At 40.0% G+C, this 26,369-nt stretch overlaps 3 protein-coding genes across 3 annotated transcripts in view; 1 reads left to right on the top strand and 2 right to left on the bottom strand.

Moving 5' to 3' along the window:
- Nucleotides 1–2,602: 2,602 nt before the first annotated feature.
- On the bottom strand, nucleotides 2,603–4,825 carry LOC149011926 (endoglucanase 16-like). Its single transcript, XM_089162798.1, has 7 exons — nucleotides 4,607–4,825; nucleotides 4,287–4,499; nucleotides 3,975–4,175; nucleotides 3,781–3,858; nucleotides 3,552–3,701; nucleotides 3,322–3,430; nucleotides 2,603–3,105 (listed from the first exon to the last, which is right to left on the bottom strand). The coding sequence occupies exons 1-7, from the start codon at nucleotides 4,823–4,825 to the stop codon at nucleotides 2,603–2,605; spliced, it is 1,473 nt and encodes a 490-aa protein (XP_089018924.1).
- Nucleotides 4,826–10,445: 5,620 nt separating this feature from the next.
- On the top strand, nucleotides 10,446–12,414 carry LOC149011925 (protein OXIDATIVE STRESS 3 LIKE 1-like). Its single transcript, XM_089160359.1, has 2 exons — nucleotides 10,446–10,900; nucleotides 11,570–12,414. The coding sequence occupies exons 1-2, from the start codon at nucleotides 10,503–10,505 to the stop codon at nucleotides 12,036–12,038; spliced, it is 867 nt and encodes a 288-aa protein (XP_089016485.1). The 5' UTR covers nucleotides 10,446–10,502; the 3' UTR covers nucleotides 12,039–12,414.
- Nucleotides 12,415–12,990: 576 nt separating this feature from the next.
- XI-I (myosin) overlaps nucleotides 12,991–26,369 on the bottom strand; it is a 67,692-nt gene continuing 54,313 nt past the window's right edge. The window contains exons 30-38 of the mRNA XM_089160358.1: nucleotides 25,161–25,337; nucleotides 24,935–25,072; nucleotides 24,464–24,534; nucleotides 24,250–24,349; nucleotides 24,102–24,158; nucleotides 23,953–24,009; nucleotides 23,755–23,835; nucleotides 23,598–23,680; nucleotides 12,991–13,543 (exon numbers count right to left, since the gene is read on the bottom strand). Coding sequence (XP_089016484.1) covers nucleotides 13,420–13,543; nucleotides 23,598–23,680; nucleotides 23,755–23,835; nucleotides 23,953–24,009; nucleotides 24,102–24,158; nucleotides 24,250–24,349; nucleotides 24,464–24,534; nucleotides 24,935–25,072; nucleotides 25,161–25,337 — 888 coding nt within the window. The 3' untranslated portion in view covers nucleotides 12,991–13,419. The remainder of the gene's footprint in view (nucleotides 13,544–23,597; nucleotides 23,681–23,754; nucleotides 23,836–23,952; nucleotides 24,010–24,101; nucleotides 24,159–24,249; nucleotides 24,350–24,463; nucleotides 24,535–24,934; nucleotides 25,073–25,160; nucleotides 25,338–26,369) is intronic.

Genomic DNA, 26,369 nt, shown 5'->3' with positions numbered 1-26,369 from the left:
GTATAGTTTAGTTTTTCATGATAAGAAATCCAAAATTTACTTTTGTTGAGTAGATATAACCCATGGTGTGTCTTCCTGCAAATAATAAAGATTCCTAAATCTTTGAGAGCAAGGTAGCGGCTTTAATAATCACGATCATCTGTTTTCTCTTCTCCACATATATAAGAAAGTAGATACTACACTTGATGGGATAAATGATAAAGAGGTGTTGGTCTTGGGCCTACAGTGGGGCAAATGAACTTAATTTTGCAACTACATTTGCTTGAATTAGGATTTGCCACACACGTGATCAAGAAAGCGTGGATCAACAAACCCAGTGGTTGACTCATATAAACATCCTCATTAAGATCACCATGTAAGAAGACATTGGACACGTCAAGTTGGAGATTAGGCCATTTATTGGTACCTGCCAATGAAAGAACAACTCGGATAATAGTCGGGTTCTCATGAAAATCAAATCCGGGCGTTAATGAACCCCTTTGACACAACAAGTATAAGCCCTTGATGGTACCATCTGACCGTTGCTTAATGTGAAAAACCCATTTGCAGCCCACAACATTTTGAGACAAGGAAGAAGGAACAAGATCCCATGTTCCATTACGAAGGAAAGCATTAAATTCATCTAACATTGCTGCCCTCCATTGAGGAGATTGAAGAGCTTTGGTAGAATATGTGGGCACCGCCGAATCTATACTAGTGGCAACAAGGTGTAAATGTTCCTTGGACAAGTAACACTGGTTTTGGAACGTGTTTGCATAGGATGGTTAGAGCCAGCAAGCTTACTCAGACTAGAAGAAGAACCCAAAAGTAGTAATGACACAGTGGTCAAGCGTGGAGCAGACAAGGCATGTCCCGGATTGTCAGTCACAGATGGCGCTGTTAAAGCGGAAGCTGGTGCTAAAGGCACCGAAGATATTTGAAGCTGACAAAGCTCAATTGAAGTAGATGCCAAGGGGCCATTTGGCAAAGCAACAGGCCCATGAGGGAAAACAATCCTAGGAGGGTCCACCGTAGGCCCAAGGGACCAAAGCGGTTCTAAAGATGTCCCAAAATTCAAACCCAAGGAATCTTGTTGGGGATGGGGTTGTGTTGCACTATTTGTAGCACTATTACAAATTGAAGATGAAGGGGCTGGGGAAGTACAACATAATGACGAATCATCAATTACATCAGAAATTTCTGGACTATGCCATTGATCAACAAAAACATAAAAAATAGTTGTTGCCTTTAGAGGAAAAACTAACTCTGCAAGTCGAACATGGCAAGAAACAAACAATCATCTAGCTGAATAATCCCAACACTTATAACCCTTGTGTTGTAAACAATATCCCAAGAAAACACAGGGAACTGACTGCGGCCCAAGTTTAGACTTAGCATAAGGTTGTAGCCATGGAAAACTCAAACAGCCAAAAGTCTTCAAGCTCTTAAATCTGGTTAGGATGCGCCTAGAGGGAGATATCACCAAGAGCAGCAATCGAAAGCCTATTGAGAAGATCAACAGCAGTAGCTCTGTCAAGGCCTGACGATGTTTGCCTTAGTGGTTTCTATATGTTCAGTTGCAGCTTACTGCTAAAATCTGGTTCTTCTCTAGTTAATCCATGCCTCTTATTATATCCAGAATGCTAGAGATATTAACTGCCTTGGTGATCAATATCTCAAGCCTCTAGCCATCCTTCATGAAACCAATTCAACTACTGGATCTCCCAGCTTCAGATTCTAGCTAGATTTAGTTTACATTCATTCAAATCCCTCTCTAGACCCACCTAATGTTTCTTCTTCTTCTATTTCGTGGTCAATCACTAATGCGCCAGCAATGTAGACTGCAGGGATTGCTCGTCATGCCTTGAAAAGAAGTTGATGGTCTTTTTGTATTGTCGATCGAGGATCATGTTTGATATCTATGCAAGGGGTGTACTAATGCTTCACAACTTTTGGCAACACTTGAAGGACTTTTTGTGGCCTAAAAAAAACTTAAGTATATATATATTAAGCACATATGTATCCGAACATGTTGCCCACAGCTTTCAGAACTTCTACCTACGCCTACTAAAACTATCCCTTATGTGTTTCTACCTCAGTTTTTGGCTCTTGTATGTAGGTTTAAATGTAGAAGTGTATTTATATCTCTTTTTGTAAATATATGTTTCCTAATAGGTAATAGTTGGGAACAAAATCTCTCGACATGATCCTGTAGAACCTCCTTTATATCAATATAAATGTCCACTTTCTTTGGCTGATCAAAAAAAAAAAAAAAACAGAAAAGAAAAGAAAAAGAGAATAGCATCTTATTAATTTGCCTCCCAATATTTTCATACATAATATTTCAAAGCCACTCTAAAGAACTCCAAAAAATCATATGGGTTTATTTTACTTACAATTAGTTTTCCCAAAGGTTGAGGTTTTGCAGAGTGGTTTGCACAAAATTGGGTTACACTTGACTCTCACTAATCCTTAAAATTAAGACCAATGGATACCTTGGTTTGCTAAGGGAACAAAAAAAAAGAAAACATCTCTCCTCTTCACAATTTTAATTGTGTACAGTGATATGGAGGATGCAATGGTTGTCGTCTCATCTACAGTCTTAATTTGTTTCTTGGAATAGCTAAGCTTTTGTGGTGTGGCTAGCTCCAGAGAGCTTAGCAAGGGCACCAATGGCGAGGGAGTTGATGTAAGTGGTAGGTTCAAGCATGGCAGAGGCGGAACGTTGGTCGACGAAGTCGTCATTGCGGTCTGGTCCACCAACGATGGCTCCAGTGAGTTCGTAGGCGTTTGGAGTATCCTTGGAGTAATATAAGGCGAAGCTCATGGCGCAGTCTGTGGCGGCATTGGCTGACATCACTGGCACAGAAGAGGCTCTATGGTGTGGTTTGGTTGGTGGGTTCTGGCCGAATCCCACCATGTATGATCTCTTCTTTGGGTTGTCTCCCAAGATATAGTCCATTTGTTTTTTGGCGAAGGCTATGAGGTGAGTAGAATCAAATTCTTGGTTCCCACATTTCACTTTCTGCTGCGCTTTGGCCAATATGTCTCCATAGACGCTGAACAAGAATGCATCGCCTGTGACATATTGTGTGTTGGCTCCATCTCTCATGTGAACCATCCCACCTGCTCAATTCAAACATATACATAATTAATCTGTTCATCAGGATCATGTTTTCAAAAAAAAAAAAATCAGAAGTAATTTGATCTTGATGTTCTTGCCAATATTGGGTTTTGAGACCAATTCTGATGAAACCAAAACAGCTTTTCTATGTTAATTTTACATAGTGTGTATGTCTCCCTCGGGAAAACGAGAGAGAGAGAGAGAGAGAGAAAGAGAACCTGGTGTAATGTAGACTTGATGGTAGGGACTTTCTGGAAGCACAGAACATACAAAACTGTCTGCCTGTGTCTTGAAGCTCGCTAGAGATTTTTCCCCTTGGAAGTAAAGCTGCAAAAGAAGAAGAAAACAATGGTTGCAGGACAAATTATACCAGCTGGCTTCCTGTGAATTAGAGAGAGAGAGAGAGAGAGAGAGAGAGAGAGAGAGAGAGAGAGAGATTGTGTGTTACTTTGGAGAGGAGGATTTCGGCTCCAGCATATTTGAGATCCCAGCTAAACTCAGAAATACATGCAGTGATGGACTCATCATGTATGTAAGCCAAATACTTGGGGTTCCTACTAGCAGCGTATAGCCATGATGCTGCCCACAGTAGCTCATCCTGCATCCATTAATCTTCACTCAGTAATTCCATCAACTATATATATACAGGGAGAGAGAGAGAGAGAGAGAGAGAGTACGTTATAGCCTGAAGAAGAGCAATAGAATGGGCATTCTCCATCAAAAGTTCCTCTATATCTATCGGCAAACTCGAAGAGCTGCATGATGAATCACCAAAAAAGAAACAAAAGAGAGGTAAGTAGGTGTTTTCCAATAATAAAGTCATGCCATGAAATCAAGCAACACATCGAGTTCCAAGTTCCGGCCAATATACTAGTTTGGCCTTGTTGAGGAGTCGATGAGCATAGACAGGATCAGAACGCTTGAAGACAATGGAAGAAGCAGCTAATGCTGCGGAGGTTTCAGCAGCTATCTCAGTTCCAGGCGTTTTCTCATCTATCTGCAGAACGATTCTTGGTGTATTCATGTTTTCTGGCCTCATCCAACACTGGTGATCCAAGTTAGGGTCTCCAACCTTAATACCCAAATCAAACCAGGAAAACCAAAAATTGAATCAAAACCATAGAATCTCATGCAGCTTATCAATGGGAAAACTCTGGAGGATTTGGTTATATATCAGTCTTACCTGAACCCATAAATGGTTATGTTTCATACAAGCTTTAAGGAAATAATCAGTGCCCCACTTGATGGCATCCATTACATTCTTCATTTCTCCTGCTGCTTCTAATTCATGACCATAAAAGGAAGCAGCCCATGAGAGAGTTGTAATGGTGAAAGCCATTGGTAAACCATACTTCACGTTGTCTCCTGCATCATAGTATCCCCCAACCAGGTCTACCTGCAATTGAACTCAGCCATTATTGCATGTCAATATATATCCCTGCATGCATGCATGCATGAATCTATATGAGAGAGAGAGAGAGAGAGAGAGATAGAGAGACCCACGTTAGCCTGCTTGCCATCTTGAAGGCCAGAGTCTCCTCGCCATGGAAGCCTACAGTTGGGAGGAAGGTCTCCTGACCTCTGTGCTTCCAAGAATATAATGGATTTGGTGAGTGCCTCCTTGTAGTTGAAATCACCATTGACGACCACAAACAAGAATCCATTGAATAAAGCCAACCATGTCACTGTAGCTTTTATTGATGCCCTAGGAATAAACGACATTGCTCTAACTGGAATTACCGAGTTCGATCATCCAACAACAGTATTTGAAGAATCACTACAAGAACAACCAATAAAATTGATTTGCTGAAGAAAGAGTCTTTCATAGAAGAATAGATGCTTGAGTTTCTTATCAATGTAGGGTGAAATACTGAGGGCGCATGACAGTTATTTGGAGGCTATTCAAGGTGGAGAGAGGGAAGGAACGTAGGGTGTGAGAGGGTAGTTGTGACTGGATTTTATGAGAACCTCAATCTCTTAGTTACCTAATTTTAGTGTGTTTTAGTTTTAAAAAAATTGATGGATTAAATCTTGGGAGTTTTGCCTAGATTTTATGAGAACCTCAGTCTCTTAATTACCTTAAATTGAAAACTAATTTCTTTTCAGATTAAGGATTCCTTTGATAATCCACCAAGTGTTTCTGCTTTGAGAAACACCAAAAGCATTTTTTTAAAAGTTTTTAGAAGCTGAAACAATATTAACAAGCATTTTGTCATAAAATTTCAAGTTATAGTGCCCAACTTTGGCTTTGGAAAATAGACCCAAGATTAGTCAAAAAGTGTTTCTCTAAATAAAAATTTTCACAAAATTCATATTATGTTGTAAAAATAGCCAGAAATAGAACAAATTTTACCAAACTGTTTTCCACCAATTTTTGTAATCTCTCAAAGCAATAAATATTAGAAACTTTTTCTAGATACATTATCAAATGGTTCCTAAGTTTTTAATAATTTATGAAATCACCTCATTTATGTGATTTAAATATTACCACTGTTTAGTGGGACTTGTTATATTATTACCATAATTCTTTATTCTAATAATGGATGATGTTTTAACTTTATTTTATTTTGATAGGATTTATTTTTTCCTAGTGATTTAAAATTTAAAATATCACTATTTTATTTTTTTGGTGAGATTTGTTGTTGTTTCCATAATTTAATTTAATCATGAATGACTTATGCACTTCAATTCATTGATTAATTTAAATCTATCTAGATGGTTAGGTATGTTAGATGTAAACTATTTAACTACATGTTTTCAATCTAAAAAGCCAAAATGAGCCATTTAATAAACGATCACATTTGATTTTGATACCCTTGAGATGAATCAGGTGTTGACACATTACTTTTTGGTTCCATAAAAATATTGTTCTAGGACTACGAAGAGATAATTATAAAGAAAACAGATATACCTGAAGAACATAGATATAAAATAACATTGCTAATTTTTCCTATTTTTTGGAATTGAGGTGTCCAAATCAACTTACGTGTATTGACTAATCCTTAAGGGAGCTTATATATAATATATATATATATAAAAGAGAGGATCCCATACCCTGAGGATATTCAAGATTTGAACCTCATGAGGAATTGGTTATGCCACTCTTTGGGCTTCAATAACATTTATTTATTTATTTTAAAATTAAGGTTCTACCAATATAGTTTATGCGCATCTCAACTATATCCTTTTGGGAGGGGGGGGGGAGGCGGGAGAGGATATAGCTTTAGAGCTATTTAAATATACAGCAGGGTTTCATCGTGGCCCAAAGATATTCGAACTCTTTACTGCATGCTAGATAATTATTTATTAACATTTTTTTCCTTTTTGGAATTAAGGTTCGTCCAAGCTAGCTCACACCCACCACGACTACATCCTCACGCGGTATAACTTTTTAATTATTTAAATATGGGTCCGCCCATGACCCCAAGGAGATTTGAAACTTTTGACATCATCTTATGAGGTGTTGATCTTTACCAAGTAAACCAACCTTTTGAGGTCTTTAATAATATTTGATCTATTTTTAGAATTTAGAATTTTACATTTATGGTAGGGGTAAGGAACCATTATGAGTACCACCAAAGAGAGTCAAACCCAGACCAATTTATTAACAAGCATTGATCATCAGACCTGTAAATGGATCGGATTCGGCTTGGTTATACCACTTTCCGAATTAGAATCTAAAAAGTAAAATTGCTATCCGAATTCGATATCCATCACAAATTTTGCAGAAGGCATCCAAATTTGAGTTTAAAATTGTTGGGGGTGAAAATGTGCTCTTAGCTCCCTGGTTTGTTCCTGATCTAGTCCTGGTTCCTGAGACCAAAACAAAGGTGAGAGTGGGCCGCCTTTGAGGACGGGAAGCCACCTCCAATGATTAAGTTAGTTCAGGTAGGTAAACCAGAGATTCCATTTTGAGGAGTAAATGCTCAAGGGGATGAAGGAGAGAATGTTCTTCGAGAGTAAATGCAGGAGAGTAATGGCTGGAGTCTTCAAGTTTGCTTGGCTTACCATTACTTGTGTGTGTTGGGGTTATTTATGGAGCTGGTCTATACCTAAAATGATGGCTGATTCACTGTGGCCCTATGATCAAGATGACTTAAGTGGGCGGAGGAGATGGCCTCTTGACAGGGCTTGCACAGCCAAATGATACGCATGGTTCCCAAGACAATTGATGATCCCACAAGCAAATCAAGAGATCAACGTTAAGTTGATCTTGATGTGACACCATTCCTCAGTTGAGGGGACAAAATGGTGGTATGCAGGACTCGAAGCAGGCTTGGAGCGAATGAAAAGCTTTCGGTCTATCCATAAACATTTAATAAAATTCAGTGTATTCAATGCTAAATTAAATGCTAGGGTTTGACATGTGAGCACGGATGCGCCAAATCTTCCGCTAGCATTGTTTTTGCTGAAAAGTCATACGATGACAGTTGTGCACCATTGTGATGTGTGATTCCTAACTTCTCAACTGACATCTGCTCCGAAAGCATCATGACTAAGACCCATCAATTGGTTTACCCTGGACCAAGCTTGAACCATTGATTCGGTTCAAGTGGTCTGCGCCGATTCAAGGATTTGGACCGTAATATCCATAACAGGAACATTATCGGATATAATCCAATCCTTCGAAATCGGATATCTTCCGATCTAATAAACTATCCGATTGTTGATTTCTAATTGTCATTCTCTTTTTATTTCTAATTTTCAGTTTTTTATTTTCCAATGACCGATTACTGTTTCCGGATTTGATTATTATTCATTTTTAGAGAAAAAAATGTTTAAAACTTTACGGATAATTTCAGATTTCAATTTTCCGATTAACAATTACAAATTTTCGAATCCGATTATTAGCCATTTTTAAATAAAGAAAAAATGTTTAAAAGATTACTCTAACCGGATAAATTTTTATCCGAATATTATCCAATCCAATAAGTTATTATCCGAAGTTGAATTCAATAGAGATATTTTTGACACCCTTAAATAAATACAAATACAAATTTAGAGAAAGATTTCATCTATCCATTTATGGGTTATTGGTCGTTATCAACTAAACCAACCCTTTTGATAGTTCAATAATACTTGGAGTACTAGGATACACTTTCATTCAAAGTAGTGTATCCACACGATCAAACAAGAAAACGTTTATCTCATCTCATACAACAAACAGAAAAAAAGAAGCAGCGTTTATCTTACGCAGGAAAGGATAGAGGATTCGGAATCTATCTGATTTAGAAATTTCCGAAACTTTTCTAACGAGGTTGTTATCGGTGAAGGCCTGGCCGGAACGGTCACGGCATATATATATATATATATATATATATATATATATATATATATATATATAAAATATATATATATATATATATATATATATATATATATATATATATATATAGTCACGTGACTCACGTGCTTATTTTCGTGGTGGAAATGCTACACACCAATCCAAGATCTCAAGATCCAAGATTGGATAAACTCTTCTCTTTCCTTGTGGTTATTGTCTCGTCACTATCGTCACTTATGGTCATAGCAACAGATATATTGATGTTGGAATTAACGGTTCAGATTTCGTCTCATTTCCGTATCTTCTGACACCAAAGATATGACACGTGTTGCTGGCCGAAAGCGTCCACGTCCGGGTCAGAGCCGCCACGCCTACCATAACAGCTCCGGTTCAGTTTGTCGTTTCTTTCCAAATTTCGTCGGATCGGATTAGACCGGGGTCGTCTGATGTTAGATTTTTCGAGAGGGATATGTGTCACGTGGTCTTCATGACGTCACGAGTGACGCCAACTCCAACTCATCATTTCTTAAGATTCAACTGATCTTCATCGTTTTTTTTTTTTTTTAGAAGTTCATATGTATTCCATGCTACCTTCGTTTAGATTTGAATTAGGTTCAATTTAGGCTAATCAGATAAGGTTTGTATTGGATTGGTTTTGAAATTCTTACTAACTTTCGTATCATATCGTTTTATTTAGTTTTAAATTAAAAATAATATTTGAATCTTTTCCCTATGGGGCTTAAACTCAAATAAATCGACCTCCTTAACATTTTTGAATTGGGTGAATTCATGAACTTGAATGGTTCGATCTCGATCGTTCATTATTTCAAAAATATGAAAATATATTTTTTGAAAATAATCTCAACCTTTCGCTACAGAAGCGGAGCTACACATTAATTGAATTAACCTCGTATTGATTCGGATTTCAACAATACTTCAGACTTCATAGGTGGTGGGGGCTTCTGTTGTACACCAAAGAGGAAGCCCAATCCAAAAGCTTACTAATATTTCAATGGGAGCATGCAAATTCTTTATGTCTGTGCGTCTGATTGTTGGATGCCCTACAGATCTGCACCATGTCAAGAAAGCGCTTTGTGCTCCCTGACGAGTTTTCCACCACAAAACATGTGGGGCCCACAGCTAAAAATCATAAAATATAAAAAAAAACCAATTCATGTGAGTCTCACATGTTTTTTCTGGTGAAAAACCCGTCGGAGAGCACAAAACGCTTCCCTGACGAGGTGCATGTTCGGAATTTGATAATACTACGTACGCCTAGCTCGGACGAGAAAATTCAAATTCTTAAGGGAAGTGGCTTGGGAGAATTAGAAGTCTGAGGACCATGGAATCGGAGACGACACGAAACTGAGGGGAAGACAAAGATCTGAGGCGGGTTTCGTTGCCTGAGACTGGGTCCCACTTAATATCGCTTTAGATTTACGTCTCTGACTAGTCACACTTACACATGTCGCAACCTCAGAGACCACACCGCCTCACAACAAATTTTTTTTTTTCTTCGTTAGACGCCTCGTCGGCCAAGTCACCGCTCGTCACACCTCACGCACGCGTGCGGATCACGATGGTTTATCTACAACCCTAATATTGACCGTAGGATTTAGGGAATCTTCTAGGATAACAAAAAGTCGCAATTCTATTGGATAGATACAACAATTACATATGATGTTGTAATACAACTGGATTTATTGTATCTTTTGTTCCCATCCTCTTATATGGTAGATAAGGATAAGGTTTTGGCTTTACTTTCCCTTTTATTAATTCCGATTTTTATTTTTAGAAAATAAGTGCATTATTAATGGAAATTATATATTTAATATATTATCGTACTGAAATTAATAGCTCCATTACTTTTTCTATCTAGCTGTCTCTCTTATCCCTCTTTCTCTCTCTCTCGTCTCTCTCTCTCTATCTCTCTCTCACTCTCCATCGCCAAGCCTCTCTGGTTCCGAAGAAGAGATCTATGTTGGCCATGCCGGAGATATCGGTTTAGCTTTCTCATCATGAATCCTTCGATCATGATAACCAGGCTAACTTTTTGATCTTAATCATCCGTTAACAGTCTCTTTTGTCTCGGAAGATTTTGGGGGAACAAGTGGGATGTTGTCGATCGCTTTGGATAGCAGCATCAGTAGTAGCAGAAACAGGATCGAAGGATCTGGGTTCATTAGAGGGATGTCTTGTGTTCCGATCTTTGAGTCGCCGGTTCCCGGTAGATCCATGGCGGCTGCCTTACCTGGTGATAGTCGATTCTCATCTGGGAATCTGGCGATGCCATCGTCGATGAAGGAACAACAAAAACAACAACAACAGCAGAAACCACAATCACGGGAAGAAGAAGAAGAGCAACCTGATTCTTGTAGTTCTTCCATCGGGAGGAATAGTGATTTGTCCTGCAGGTCTTCTGACGGAGAAGATTCCGGCGAAGTAGAGGTGCAAAGCTCTTATAAGGGTCCTCTGGATGCCATGAATGCTTTGGAAGAGGTTCTTCCCATTAGGTGACTTTCTGCTCTACTCTATTTCATCTCTTAGTTGATTCTTGCTTTAATTTGAAATTTCCAGTTTAAGGTGTTCAATTTAATTGCTGCGAAAAGCCGATTTAGTTAACTTTCCACCTTCCTGTTGTTTGCTAAGAGATTCCCTTTAGGGTTCATAGAGTTTCCATTAAAAAAAATTAGAGACTAAAAAATTACTAATTAAGTTGATGCAAAGAGGACCAGTAAAACCTACTGATAAATGATAATCAGATTCAAAATTTCAATCTTTATCTTACTGGGTTTTGTTTTTTTTCCTTCTTCTGGGTCTGCGATTGCTAAAGCGGTTTTGTGTGAACTTCATTTTCTTTGCGATTGAACATGATATCTATCGCGACACGGTTTGCTTCTGACTTAGAGGGTTGACCGATGCTGGAATTATCTACTTCCTTCTGAATATTCCTTTTTCTAGTGTCCCAACTCCAGACCTTCCATTTTAAACTTTACGAGAACCACCCATTTTTTTGGGAATCATATGAGTATATTCCAAGATCTAATTTGATCAGATGAGACATCTGAGAGGGAAAATACTGATTAGATGAGAGATGCTAACCTTAAATATGGTGTAAACTGGCAACGATCGTTTCTTATTCAGGATTTGCTTTAATAAAGAGTTTTTCTTGGTGGTTGCAGGAGAGGAATTTCGAATTTCTATCGTGGGAAATCGAAGTCATTCGCGAGCCTGGCAGATGCTGCTGCATCATCCATCAGGGAGCTTGCCAAACCAGAGAACCCATATTCCAGGAAACGCAAGAACCTCTTGGCTTTTAGTACCTTATGTGACAGGAATCGGGGTTCACCTCTGAGAAGTAATGGTGGTGGAATATCAAAGAGAACGACACACTCCAGTCGAAGTACATTGGCTCTTGCAGTTGCCATGAGCAGCTCCGAAAGCAATAACTCCAGTGAGAACTCGAATTCAAACTCATCGTCCCCTACACGGTTTCCTCTCCCTCTTCATCCACAAGCTAAGCCAGCAATTGCTAATGGTTTGCTCTCGGACTTGTCTCCACGAAGAAACTTCTCTACATGGAGGTCGTTCTCACTGGCGGATTTACAGTGCGCTGCTTCAACTGGCTCGGCCATCGGCAATGCAGACTGAAAACCGCTCACTGGCTTCACGGTGTTCCACCACCCTCTACTCTACTCTCTCTCTCTCTCTGTGTACTGTGTCAAGAAACCTTTTCTCTTGGGTTATCTGTAAATTGATGTCCTTAGATTCAGTTATGTGCTGTAGTTTCTGGGCATTTTTGGCGCATAATAAGGAGGGATTTTTGATATTTGCGAACTAGTGCTAGTTCATTGCAGAGTTTCAGAGAGATTAGAGGCATTGAAGAGTCCTAAGTCTTATAAGATTCGGATTGGGCGATTGTGCTGTGTGAAATGTGTTAATAGTCCTCTCTCCGTTTACTTTAGGTCTGCCTCTCTCGACCTGCCAAATCATAAAGTTGTTGGTTAAAACTAAGAAGTCGTCTGGTTGAAGATGATGATGATGATTCTATGGTTCTTATTGATGGAAGGGGATTCAAGACTGGGGTATAAAACAGTCTTGCACCTCATAAGTTCCAGCCAAGTAGTCGAGAGTCGACCTTCAACTGAGCGAACGTTTAAAAACAGAAACCAAAACCAGGGAGACTCAATTCGAGCAACCAAGCCTGTACAGGAACTAGCATTAGTGGGCACATTCTGATCGACTGACATTGTACAAACCAACTATATTGTTAAGGATCCCATATCCTATCAGTAACCTGTCTTAACTAATTATGATTCGTTGTTGCACTAGGTTCTGAAACACTGCTCCAGTCTACATTTCTGGGTATAGCCTGCCCTGTCTCATCGAAGAGGGATGTTTCTGACAAGATAGCTGACCATATACCTCCAACATACCATACCTGTGGAAGCCACAACAGAGGCCGTCGTCACCACAAGTATTTCTTTGGCTCAATATCAATGGGACTAACCAAATGCCCGCCTATATCATGCAGTTTTTAACACCAACGTTATTTCATGATTCAGTTTTACGGGAGGATTGTTGGGGGGAGGGTCGGCGCAATATAACAGAATGCCTTGATTGCATCCACATGAAATCAACAAAGTAAAACAATGGAAAATTGGCAGAGAGTCGACAGAAATGAGGCATTCCCTAAAATGCATTCGATTCATAGAGGTTGTGCTGAGCCTTGCTGGAATGAATTATATAGAAGATGGAACTCCAACAATGATTATATTACATTGTAGCCAATTGCTTGAAGCTCAGGTAAGCAGAGTAGATTCCTATGGTACACATTGTGAACTAGTCAACCACCACTTAGAACAATCACATCCATTGGCTACCGAGCGTCCCGTGGAGTCTGGATCACATCCTGAGGATTCACAGCGATCCATTCTTTATAGTCAGCATTTGCAAATTATTGACACAATTGGCATCCAGAGTTGGATCCATCATCGAGCTGTCCTCTTCCAAATCAATTCCTGATAACCATTTACTCGGCGTGCAAAAGCCTTAACCGTGCAGAGGGGTAATCATGCAAGAATGATGGTAATTCAACATCTGACGGATCTACCACATGGATGGCCTTTGATATATCTTCCGTAGAGAACGGAATGCTGCAAACATGGAACAATGTCAAATAGAACATCACAACTTATGACATGCAAATCTGAATATCTATTTCCAAGAACATGCCATGCTGAGTTTTTAAGACTGTTTATCATTAGAGAATGCCCGAAACTGAATAGTGGCAAAGTGCAAAGTGCTTTTATCAAATCAGATCTGTAACCAGACTGCTCCGTCAAGCATCACAAAAAGCTTAATTTAGAGATGTGGAACGTCTTGTGACAAATAATTTCTCAGATAGCATCATGCATTCGAGAGCCTAGACTGGTATTGACCTAAAAAAGGACCCAAGACTGGTTTATTCTATATCCATTCCATTCTAGAATGGGGCCTGACTAATGCAGGAGTCAGCCTCGAACCGGGAAAGCTAGCAGCAGAACAATTGCAACCAGGGTCCAAAAAAAAAAAAATGAAGACTAATAATTAGAACTTTTATTTGTTTTGTTTTTTCCACATAAAAACAAAGATAGGTAGAAGGAGGGAAGGGAGATGGGCTATCTCAGCCCTGGCTCTTACCGACAGGTTATCACAGCTGTTGAGCATGAAGTTTACTCCAAATACAAAGCCACAAAACAATTTCTCCAAAAGTCTAATCTTGTATTGCAATGAAAGGGGCATATTTATAGCTTGGCTAAAGCTTTATAAGAAATAGAAACTAATAATCTAGTAACTACAACCTCTCAGTAATAATTGTTCGGGTAAGGCTGCGTAGGTAAACTACCTCCACACACACCCCCTGGAGAGCGAATCAAATACTAAAATTGACATCAAAACAAGGGAATTAACAAATAACACTAAAACTAATATCAAAACAACAGAATTGACAAGAAAAACTGGTTACACTGGTGCCGGTCCCACAGCATAAGCTGCCCCTCACCCATTGGCTGGCCTAATATCACACATAAGAGCTATATACCCTCTCCTCACCTCTTCCCCCTATTTATAACCCCCAAACCAACAATAACCCCCTCTCTCTCCTCCACATGGCATAATCCCATGGCCCTAACACTATCAGCCCTCGAAATTCACCTTGTCCTCCAGGTGAAGGAAAATCAGAAGCTTAGTCATCACATGTTTGCCACATACCCATGCCAGCTTAGAGTCTTCAAGAAAAATGGCCGTGAGATCTTCCCCTCCCCATACATCTCCAAATCAGCATAAAATGGAAGATCAGTATCTTCACCTGTGAAGCCCCTCGTCATGGCCTTGAATCCCAGTTTTCTTGAGGTGAGTGAAGCGATTCTTTGTGTGAGTTGTTTGATATAAGGATGCTAGACTTCTTCCCTTGCTCCCTATATCTATACATGATCTGGAAAAAGATTGTCTGCAAAAATTTCACAGGCTGATTCTATGACTGAAAGCTGGGCACCCCAACTACCAGCAGTCATGTCCCTCAGCAATCATCTCCACTTGGGGTAGTGGAGACTTCAAAGCATGAACAAGGTCCTCCTCAACTATCATGTGGTAAAGCCAATTTGGGTCAAGTAAGAGGATGGGGATCCAGCAACTGTATGGGTTCCCACTTTGGTATCTGCCTTTTACGACCTCAGAGACAATGTGATCGAGAGACGAAAATAGACAACTTGCAAATTGAATCTCAACTTGTGCTTGACATCCCATCACCTCAAAACAAACCCCAAATCCAAGAGTCCCAAGTTTGCAAAGAGGAGTTTTGCAGCCCTTGTGTATACCAGGGGACCGCTGCAGAAGGGTTAGTGTGAAGGGCCCCCCAAGCACTAATCATAATCTTGGTTCAATCCCGAATTGATAGCCAGACCTAACAGCAGAGTCGAGCCAAGGCGCTAGAGTTGTCATGATTTGAAAACTTTCCGCAACCATCATCGGCTCCCAGTGTCCCTGGCTCCCTGCCATTGGCCTTTGATGGATGGGGTTTGAGTGCTTGGTCTCCGCCTCCTACGGCTGCGTTCTCTGGCGTGCAAGAAGAGTCGAGAGGATACAGGTAGGGGTAAGTGAACAACATATCGGTGAATTTCGGCGAAATTTGCCAAGTTCGACACAGGGCAAAATAAAAAAAGCAAGCGATTCGATATTCCAGCGAAATATGCAAATTTTCAGTTTAGGTGACAAAAATCGGCGTCGGATTTAGCAATGGTGAAAGAAACAGGGTCTCCTTCAGTGTAACTGATTATGGGCAGGTTGGTGAAAGCATCCCTCTTAAAATTTTATTACCGGAAACTGATTCAGAACCCAAAAATTCATCCAGTTTGGCCAAGAACAATTTTAACATGCCATCATCGTGCTTCTCCATCAGAGTCCTATCTAAGATCAGTAACAACTCAGGTGAAGGAGACGGAGTTGGAGCTTCTAACTTCGAGATTGAAGCCCAAGTCTTCATGAAAAGGTTGAATCCTCTTCCAACGCAACAGGAATGGCTTCTTGTGAAGGCAATACAGATGCCTGCATTTGGTTATGATTGTGCAGATAATGAGGTGGCGATACTTGATGATAAATGAGATTCCTTAAGAGTGATTGTTTAAGTACCTTAGTTCAATCATTTAAAAAAAAAAAAAAGCGTGCAAGAGAGAGGTGATATAGAGGATGATGTTTCTCAAAGAATTAAAATAGGGTGGATGAAGTGGAGAGGTGCGTTCAGGGTTTTGTGTGATCAACGTATTCTTTTAAAGCTTAAAGGAAAATTCTATAGGACTGTCATTCAACCAACTATGATGTACGGTGCACAGTGATGGGGGGTATTAAAAATAATCATGCAGATAAACTCAACATAGTAGAAATGAGGATGCTAAGATGGATGAGTGGCAAAACTAGGAAGGATAAGATAATGAATGATCATATTAGACTTGCTCTAGGAGTAGCTCAATAAGTGATCAGCTCCGAGAAAGCCGTTTGAGGTGGCACAATCACGTTCAATAGAACCCAGTAAATGCCCCTGTTTGAAGAAGTGATATAATCCAGATTGAAGGAATTAAAAGAGCCAGGGGCAGACTTAAGAGCTAAGATAGAAAGGATATGAATAGCTTAGGCCTTGTATCTAGCATGGCCCCAAACAGAGCTATTGGAAGGCAAGAATGCATGTAGCCAACACCATCTAGTTGGGACAAGGCTTCTTCTTAATGTTATTGTTGATAGGAATTAGACTTTCTTAGGGAATAGTTAGGTCTAGGGTTATAGTCAAGTCAAGGAGGGTGTAGGAAGAGGATGATCCCAATAGGGTTTTGTTTTTAGATAAGTGGTCTGAAAGTCATGGTTGAAGGCACGATAAGATCAAGTTTATAGGTTTTGAAGATGGAAAATTAGGTTTTACTAGGGTTTAGGGGAAGTGAAGGTTGAGATAGGCAATCAAAAGTAGGGGAGAGGAAGAGAGGCTTGATTCCTAAAGAGGGTGGAGATTGGTAAAGGGTTATGGTTAGGTTTAGGTTTTACGTAAATTCTAGTTTTTAAGAAATCTGAAAATTCCAGCATTGAAGCCAGGAAGAAAGAAGGAAAAGAAGAAATAGAAAGAGACCTAGGGCTAGGGAAGTGTGGGGATTACAGATTAGGGGTGAGCAAGGGGAGGGAATGTTGCTACAGGGTTAGTGATGTAAGACAGCCCTAGGAACTAGGGTGTTGAACAAGGAAACAAGATTCAAGCTAACTAGGACACTAGGAGGGGTTTGCATAGAAAATACTTAGACCGACAATAGAACAACAATGTGGAATATAATTCAGCAATGAAAGATATAAATAACATGCAACAATTAAACTCAATCATTCCATAGAACTAGACTCGCAAAAAGGGGGGGGGGGGAGGGCATTGCATTCAAAATGATTAAAAAAATTAAAGCTTGATATGACCATAGAATTGGCTCCGCCCGTGTCACCTCTAAGCTTGATAGATTCCTTGTCAACCAACCTTGGTTCACCCTCTTCCCCTCCGCTCATGACCATTATGGTCCTCCCATTCTTTCCGATCACTCCCCCTGCTATCTCAAGCTCCTTGACCATCCTTCCTTCGGTCCCAAGTCTTTCAAATTCTTCGATATGTGGGTTTATAATCCTTCCTTCCTTCCCACTGTCATGATTGCCTGGTCCCAACCTGTCCACTGTCACTCACTCCCTCATGTGGCGTTTGCTCGAAAACTCCGAAACACAAAAATTGCCCTCCGTTCCTGGAACTTAGCTACCTTTAGTAATATTTCCCCTAGGGTCTTCAAGAGTCAGGTTGACCTCGCCAGAGTCCAATCCCAACCTCAGATTGACCCTTTTTGCCTCTCCTTGGCGGAGGAGAAATCCCTCTCCTTGCTCTCCTCTCTGGTCTCCCTTGAAGAAAGTTTTCTCCGTCCCAGGTCAAGTGGCTTGATCTTGGAGACACCAATACCACTTTCTTCCACTGCTCTCTTAAAACTCGCCACAACTTCAATTCCCTTCCTTGCCTCCTTATTAGTGGTGGTGTCTGGATCTCAAACCCCCCGAGTATCAAGGAGGAAGTCGTCTCCTATTTCTCGAATCTCTTCTCCCCCCTCTCCCCTCACCCGTCCCTCCTTCCCTCCATTCTTAATAAATTCATCGACCCCTCCCTTCTCCCTTCCCTCTGCTCGATTCCTTCTCCTGATGAGATCCACACCGCCATTCGTTCCCACAAAGCCAACCAGGCCCCTGGTCATAATGGCTTCAGTATGGGATTCTTCCTGGCCACCTGGGATTTCATTGAGCCTAACCTCATTCATGCTATTTGCAGCTTCTTCCTTAACCCTTCCTAGCTCTCCACCATCAATAATACTTTTCTTTCTCTTATCTCCAAAAAAATTGGTGCCTCCTCTCTCTGGTTTTCTTCCAATTTCGCTCTGTAATCTCATCTATAAATTCATCTCCAAAGGCCTAGCCAATTGACTTAAATTGGTTATCCCCTCGCTGGTAAGTCCCAACCAATTGGCTTTCATTGTTGGCCAGAGCATCTCTGACAATATCCTCCTTTGTGCGGAGATTATCCGTGGTTTTGATAGAGCTAGCCATTCCCCTACTGCTCTTATGAAGGTTGATCTTCATAAAGCCTTTGACTCTATTCGGTGGGATTTTATCAGTGAAGTCCTCTCGGCTATGGGCTTCCCCCCTCCTTTATCCACTGGGTTGAGACTTGTATCTCCACTCCTCACTTCTCTGTCATCACCAATGGCTCCCCGGCTAGGTTTTTCTCTTCGCGAGTTGGCATTCGTCAAGGATGCCTCCCATCCCCTTACCTCTTCACCTTAGCGTTGGAAGTGCTTTCTCACCTCATCCAATCCAAAACTGATCAGATGCTCATTTCTCCCATTTCCAAGTGTCGTTCCCTCAAGCTCACCCACCTTGCCTTTGTTGATGACCTCATGATTTTCTCTAAGGCTGACCACTCCTCCATCTCTTCTATCCTCTCCCACTTCGAATCCGGGTCTTATAGTCAACTTCGAGAATTCCACCATCTCTCTCTGGTATCTCTGATTCTACTAGAGCTTCCCTCCTTTTTCTCTCTGGGTTGAGCCCAAGCTCCTTCCTTGTGACCTATCTTAGTCTCCCCTTATCCCCAGTAGGCTCACTCGCCACCATTGCTCCCCCATGCTTGATCATATTTAGAAAAAGCTCCAACTCTGGAAGAGCAAGCTGCTTTCGTTTGCTAGGAGAATGGTGCTCATCCGTTCTGTCCTCCAATCCTCCTATCTCTACTGATGTGGTATCTTTTCCCTTCCTAAATCTATCATCCACTCCATGGAATCCATTTTCTGTGCTTTCCTCTAGAAAGGCCTTGAGTCTCCCCGCTTCCTTCATCCTATTAGCTGGAAGTCTGTTTGTCGTCCCAAATCTGAGGGTGGTCTTGGAATTCGCCGTATTCGTGATATGAATATGGCTTGTCTCATGAAGCTTCATTTGGAAGATCGCTTCCAAACATGATTCCATTTGGGTTTCCTGGGTCTATTCCTACCTCCTCAAGAATGACTCGATTTGGACTATCTCGCCCCCTCCAACCCCTCCTGGATTTGGAGGAAGCTCCTGCTTCTTCGTGGTCGTGCTCTCTCTGCCATTTCTGTCCTTGTCTCCAATGGTGTCTCCACTTCCTTTTGGCTTGACCCTTGGCATCCGATGGGTATCCTGTACACTCTCCTTGGCCCTCGAACTGTTTATAACACTTGTTGAAGTATATGTACTTTGAAATATTTACTGTTCACGTGAACAATAAAGTATGATATTTACTGTTCACGTGAACAGTAAAGTATGATTTTTACTGTTCACGTGAACAGTAAAGTATGATTTTTACTGTTCACGTGAACAGTAAAATCTGTTTGTATGATGTTAGTGATGCTACTCTACTTTCTATTTCTAATGTTGGAGTCTTGCTACATAAGTTTTGGGAGTTTTTAGAGAGCATAGTTTCTATTTTGGTGGAAGTTTCTATTTTTAGAAATTTCTATTTTAGGAGTTAGGAAGTTACTTAAGTTGTAATTTTTTGTTTCCTTTTTCTAGAGGACAATTACTTGTCTCTCAAGTTGTATTAGATTCATTAGAAGCTATAAATAAAAGGGCTTTGTGATTCTAGACTCTTAAGCAAGAATCACAAGCCTCTTCTACTAGTTCTTCATCTCTCTTCTCTTCTTCTTCTTCTCTCTTTTCTTTATTCAAGTTCAGCGGCTGTTTTGATTATTTAATGCTTGTTTTCTAACACACCCTTATCCCAAAATCCACCCCCTTTCCACGTTCATTTCCTTTGGTTCTTGGTCCCCCTGCCCCCACCCATGTCTCACACAGGTTTGGAGCTCCCTCCCCCCCCCTCTTTCCCCACACCGACGACCACATTACTTGGTTGCACCCCCACCCTACCTCCTTTTCTACTACCTCGGCTTGGAACCTCCTGAGAACCCCGTCCCCCCTATACCTTGGTCCCCCCTTATTTCGTTTAAAGGCCACATCCCTCGCCATGCCCTCTCTCTTTGGAGAGCCCTTAACCTTGCCCTACCTACCCAAGCTTTTCTCATTAGCCGCCACATCCTCGCCAACCCAAACTATACCAACTGTTGGAATAGTTCAGAGGACATTGACCATTTCTTTTTCTGTTGCCCTATTTCCCACTCTGTTTGGTCCCTAGCCCTTGCATCCATTTGGCCCAAATTGCGTCGTTCTTTGGGCTTTGCTCAAGATTGGAACTGGATGTTGAGAAATTTTGTTGGTACCTCTATCTATGACCTTATGGGTAAGCTTGTCTTTTCCGCCACTATTCACCATCTTTGGTGGGAGCGTAACATGCGAAGATGGACTTCCAAATCCCGTTCTAGAAATATGATTTGGAATGCCATCTACTTTGATGTTTCTTAGAGACTTCGTTCTCTCTCCCACCCCCTATTGTAGACTCTCCAAGAAATAGGTTGATTGTTAGTTCTTGGAGTCTCTCAGCTTCTTTCCTGTCCCCTTCTTGACTGTGACTCTCCCCTCCCCCATGATCCCATTTGTATGTGCTCCTTTTGGCTTTTAGTAATTTAATTATTTATTCATCCCAAAAAAAATAAAATTAAAGCAACTCATATATATATATATATATATATATATCCTATTCAATAAAAAATAACGTACATAAACAACGTTCAATCTCAATACCAAACCTAGACTAACATCTTACCAAGCACAACGTACATAAACAATGTCCAATCTCAATACCAAACCTAGACTAACATCTAACCAAGCACCAAGTAGGAAAAATTAGGAATAACAGGGCATGTAATGATGTAACCAGCAGTCTCAAATAATTAGATCAAACAAAACAGCAAGGGTGATTACTGTAAAGGGGAGAAAGTGAAGAGCAACAGCAGGGGGAAGCAACAGAAAAATACTAGGCAGAAAACAGTACTGCCACAAGGAGCGAAAAGGAAAGTGGGACAAGAGGTTCTTGCTCGACAGAAAGGGGAAGAGAACCAGCAGGTAGGATAAAGGTCAGAAAAATACTTCTGTTGCAAGGGTTTTTGACAGCAAAGAAAAGCAGGCAAAGTAGGAGGAAATTTTTTTTTTTATTAAAAACAAAAAACAGTTAAGGAAGATTGCCGTACTTAGAAGAAGAGAAAATGCTGGAGATTTCAGACTCGAGAAGAAATCGAATGAGGAACCAGACTTGGCTGAGAAGAGAGAGGAGAGAGTTCCGCCAGAAATTCCCAAAGCTGAATTTGAGTGTTTTTTTTCTAAATTTTTTCCCCTTTGGTGCTTTAGATGCTCGTAAATAAAGACAAATCCTTTCCTTAAATAGCCTTAATGAAATATAGGAAAATTTAGGGAAGGGGAAAGGGCTATGTGCAAAGGGATGGAGGGGGGGCTGGGATCATAAGTTTTACGGTTAGAGGATGGGGTAGGGAGGTTGCGGATGGGAGAAGAGGAAGAGAGAGACTAGGGCTGGAGGTGGGCTTCCTTATAATTGTGGAAGAAGAAGGGACCTTGAATGACTGAGTAACTGCAAAATTCATGCAAGCATGACACAACCCAGCCACAAGTTCCCTCTCGGGGAACCCACGATTCCTCACTTGCACCTTCAGATCTCAAATTTTGTTCATCAATCATGACCTCCCCTTTAAAAGCTTGGGTGGCCTTATTTATAGCCTTTACATATGTGTAATCATATTAGGATTTAACATAGGAAGGTGACACTAACCAGGACTCTAGCTAGACTTAAGACTTACATTCATACAAGGACTCTATCATAACTTATCCTAGGATGATCCTAATTTGCAAATTAAAAGTAGATCTAGGTTTCTTGTATGAGTGCTTCTTTGTATGACTTAACACTCATACAAGGACTCTATCATATTTTATCCTAGGATGGTCCCTCTCTACTCGGAATCTTACCCTAACTAGGACTCTTCAATAACTTGACAATTAAGGACTCAAATTAATAAAATTAAGCGTAGATCTGGGATACTACTAAGATACTGGATAAAAAATCCTAAGTTGACATTACTCCAGTGATGCAAAATCACCAAAATACCCCAGGTTTTAGTAAAGAGCTGTAAGGCATGGGGTTATCACTCGAGGCCCCATTCGGTCCTGATTCAGGTTCCCATCACTTTGGCACCGAGTTCACCCTTTTAAAATTACCTAGCAAGTAGTGACAATAGAATTTTATGGAAAATAAAGAGTACTTAAAATTGGAAACTACCAGGCTTTATAATTCAATTACATGCATAAATAACTAAAGTAGAGATTCCTAAAATACAAACCAAACCAAGATTCTAGATATCCCAAGACAAAATCCTCATGTAAAGATGTAATCTGATCTTGGGACCACACATCTTCTGAATATTCTTACTGAACCAAATATGGGGCTGTAAGACAGTCACATGAACAATGACGTGAACAGTGTTTGATCTTTTTGGTTTTTCATCCATGCTTTTATTTGGAGGTCGAATTGTCTTATGCCAAGTTCTATTCAACCAACAAAAACTCACCAAATTATTAGACCAGGCTGCCTCACAGCAGTAGCATCCCACAACCTTGGTGGGCAGGGTTGGAGCTTGTTCCTAAAGGTACATATGGACTTTTGATCTCCATCAAGTCAGCAGTCGATTTTCCAAGAAAATAATTGAAGCATGTTGTTAGTTGGATGACTATCACAGGAAGCGAGCCATCAACCATTCCAAGATATGTTTACCAGAGAATAGTACCATAGTAAATTAGGACAGCCTAGTTTCTATGAGTCATGCACTGCAAAGACCTGATCATATCCATCAGAAACTTTGGCTAGATTTAATCATGGAAGCTATAAAATATAAGTAAATATCCTCAGACAAGGTTTACTAGTAAGGAATAGCCACTGCAAATCAAAATCACCTAGTTTCTATGAATCCTGCCGATGCAAAGACCTAATCATATCCATCAGAAACATCAGCAAGATTTAATCATGGAAGCTATAAATGTAAGTAAATAACCACAGGGTCAAGAACCTTGTAAAAATTGCAACCCAATAACTTTTCTTGTCGTGCCTCAGCTTCCCAGCAAATCCTAGACTCCGAGTGATATTATTCATAGAGAAAAAGGAGAAAAATTGGAAGGCAATGAAAGAAGATCAACTGAGTAGCTGTATACCTTAGGTCATCATCCAATAAGAACGAATTTGTATTAAAATTCTGAGAATCCTTGCTCAGAATCTCTCTCATTTGTGCAACCACCTGCCAAGTTTACTTATCAACTTTAGAAGCAAGAGGACAATTCACTAGGAGGTGATTTTCCAACTGCAACTTACCTCAGTTGATACACTCTGTGTGCCATATTTGTCATCCCAATACATGGTACTAATTCTGTAGATTTGCCTTATCGTCAATGTCTGCCCAAGAAAGAAGAGACAAGACCAACTAAGTAAATCAGTATTAAAACCGCTTATAAAGTTCTTACAGAAAATACCTGCAAAAAGAAAGAAGCATGCAGTAGCAACAGATCATACCGGACACAAATCTTGTCTGATCTCTTCCAGAGACTTTTTCCTCTTTTGATGTATCACCTGCAAATTTCAACAATCAATTAGAAAAGGAATAGGGGAACCATAAGAGGTTTGCACTTAAAATGTGTTCCTTGCTGATATTTGTCGTGTACCAGAAACCCAACAGCTTGTCTGATGTAATTTAGCTCATGCCAAGAGGTTCCTGCATACTACATTTGTTCACAAATTAGACGCTTTAAATCCAACTCAGAAACTATATTCAGCAATTTCTCTAGAAGGTAAAAGTTACTATTTACTAACCTCCTCCGTAGCTTTAGCTATCCATTGTTCAAGTTCAGCAAGACCAGATTTAACATATTCTCCATTTGAAAATGTGCAACATTCACGCCGCAAAAGAAGGCTTTGGTGGGGTGGGGGGGTGGGGGGAGAGAGAGAGAGAGAGATCACCACTATAAGAATTACAAAATAATAGTTGGCACAGGAGACTATTGTAGCAGTTAGAAGCCAAGCTTACCTATTGAAAAGAGAGATATTGATGAAGGAAAAAACTTGGGTAATGAGCTTGCGAATGAAAAAGGAAGGCACCTAAAAGAATATATTTATCCTCAGTCAAAGAAAGTGAAAGCAAAAAAGACAGATTAAAGATATAGCTTTCGATAGCATAGAGATGTTATTTTATAATAAAAACATAAAATACACACTTTGAAACACCAAAGCTCGACAGCATTGAATAATAGGGAGCATAACGCGGTCTAATGAGGCAACAAATTCTCCAAGTTACATTTGCGTATCTTTTCATTTATTTGTTATGCAAAAGATAAGATATATGAATGAATAAGACCATCACTACAGTTGACAACCAAATATATGTCACAATTTTTTTTAATACATATGTTACTATCATAGGGAAATACTTTGAACAATGTCATATGGACAATTGAGTATCATATATACAGAAAAGCTAAATGCAATAAATAGCACTCACATAATTTTCACGCAATCGACTCATAAGAGAATCCAAGAATTTGATGATACTTTCCCAGTGACTGTTCACTGACTGCTGAGGGACATTTCCCGGTGATCTAGACAATTTCCCGGTGTGTGAACGCACAATTTTGGGCGCCTTAAAAATGACACATCAGATGTGTCAAAAACACTTGATGACACATTGCATATAATTGCATTAAACAGAGAAGAAAGACACAACTCACCTGAATGCAGAGTCCCAAAAGTGGAGATATCTCTTTCTTCAAATTATCTCTAATTAAGCCAAAAATCTTCTCTACACAAGCAGTCAGTTGCTGCTTAAATAGTATAGCCGGATAACGAGCATCAACATGCGGAGCACTTTCCTCGAATCCAATGTATTTAATAGGTGATTTTAAACCCTGAATAGAAGTCTCAAATGAAATTAACAAAGCCAGATTATGAATTGAAGTACTAGGAGGATGCAAAGTGTCAACATCGGGAACTATACTGAAAAAGAAACACTAATAGGCAAACCAGTGAGAAGCAATTATATTGATGAAGTAATAAAATTGGAAACTTGTTGGAGGCCCAATACAAGAAACTAATAATCAAAGAAGTAAGAAATAAGGAATGGATAGGTCAAAGGTCTACCAAGTCAAGCATACCAGACAACTGGAATAATGACATGTCATACAACACAGTTGTACAAATAGAAAACAGATTTCTTTTATATTTCAAGTGTAACTACTTTGTAGAAGACTTCTCACATTGGATTATCTTGCTCCAAGACAGCATTTGATTTCTTACCAAGCAAGCCCAGAGGCACCTATTTTCTACCGCGCAAACCCAGCAAAATAGGAAATATGAAGTATATTGATCAACGCACTTGGTACACTGGGGCACAGATAAACTAGGTTGTGTAATATCATACACTGTTTATCAAGCCAAAGCTGAGTAGTAGGCTTACAAGACTACGAAAATCTATTCAGCACCTCAGCCTATGTCATACCCAATTCAAATACTTAACTATTGAAGAAGAGGGAAAACTATATGCTCATTGCTAATTGGTAAAAAAATGTCAGCTGATAATCGTTTTTCTTGAGACAAAAGAATGATTCAGTTGACAGTGCACACAGTAGTGCCTGTATGTTGGTTGTCATTGTTGTCAACACAGTGCATGCATGATTTTAATGTTAACACAATGCATCTAGGTAGAGTACAGGGTAATGAGGTGGTTTATGGTGGCATTTCAAGGCAGTTACAAAGGTTAAAATCATATAGGCGAGATTTTGGATGAGTTGAGTGAGTTGGCAGCCTTTTGGTAGTGAAGAAATGTCCATATAGCTCCTAAAGTGAGTGTAAGTCCAAGGGCATTTCTGTCTACCACATTGGTGATTAACCACAGGGTATTTTTGTCATTTTATAATGATGTGGCACGTTGGACTTGATGA

Source organism: Hakea prostrata, chromosome 7 (genome assembly GCF_041222555.1).
Source record: "Hakea prostrata isolate BN-2017 chromosome 7, UWA_Hpros_2, whole genome shotgun sequence".
Taxonomy (NCBI): domain Eukaryota; kingdom Viridiplantae; phylum Streptophyta; class Magnoliopsida; order Proteales; family Proteaceae; genus Hakea; species Hakea prostrata.
The sequence above is the reverse complement of the archived record's forward strand: the minus strand, read 5'-3'. Positions and strand labels throughout refer to the sequence as shown.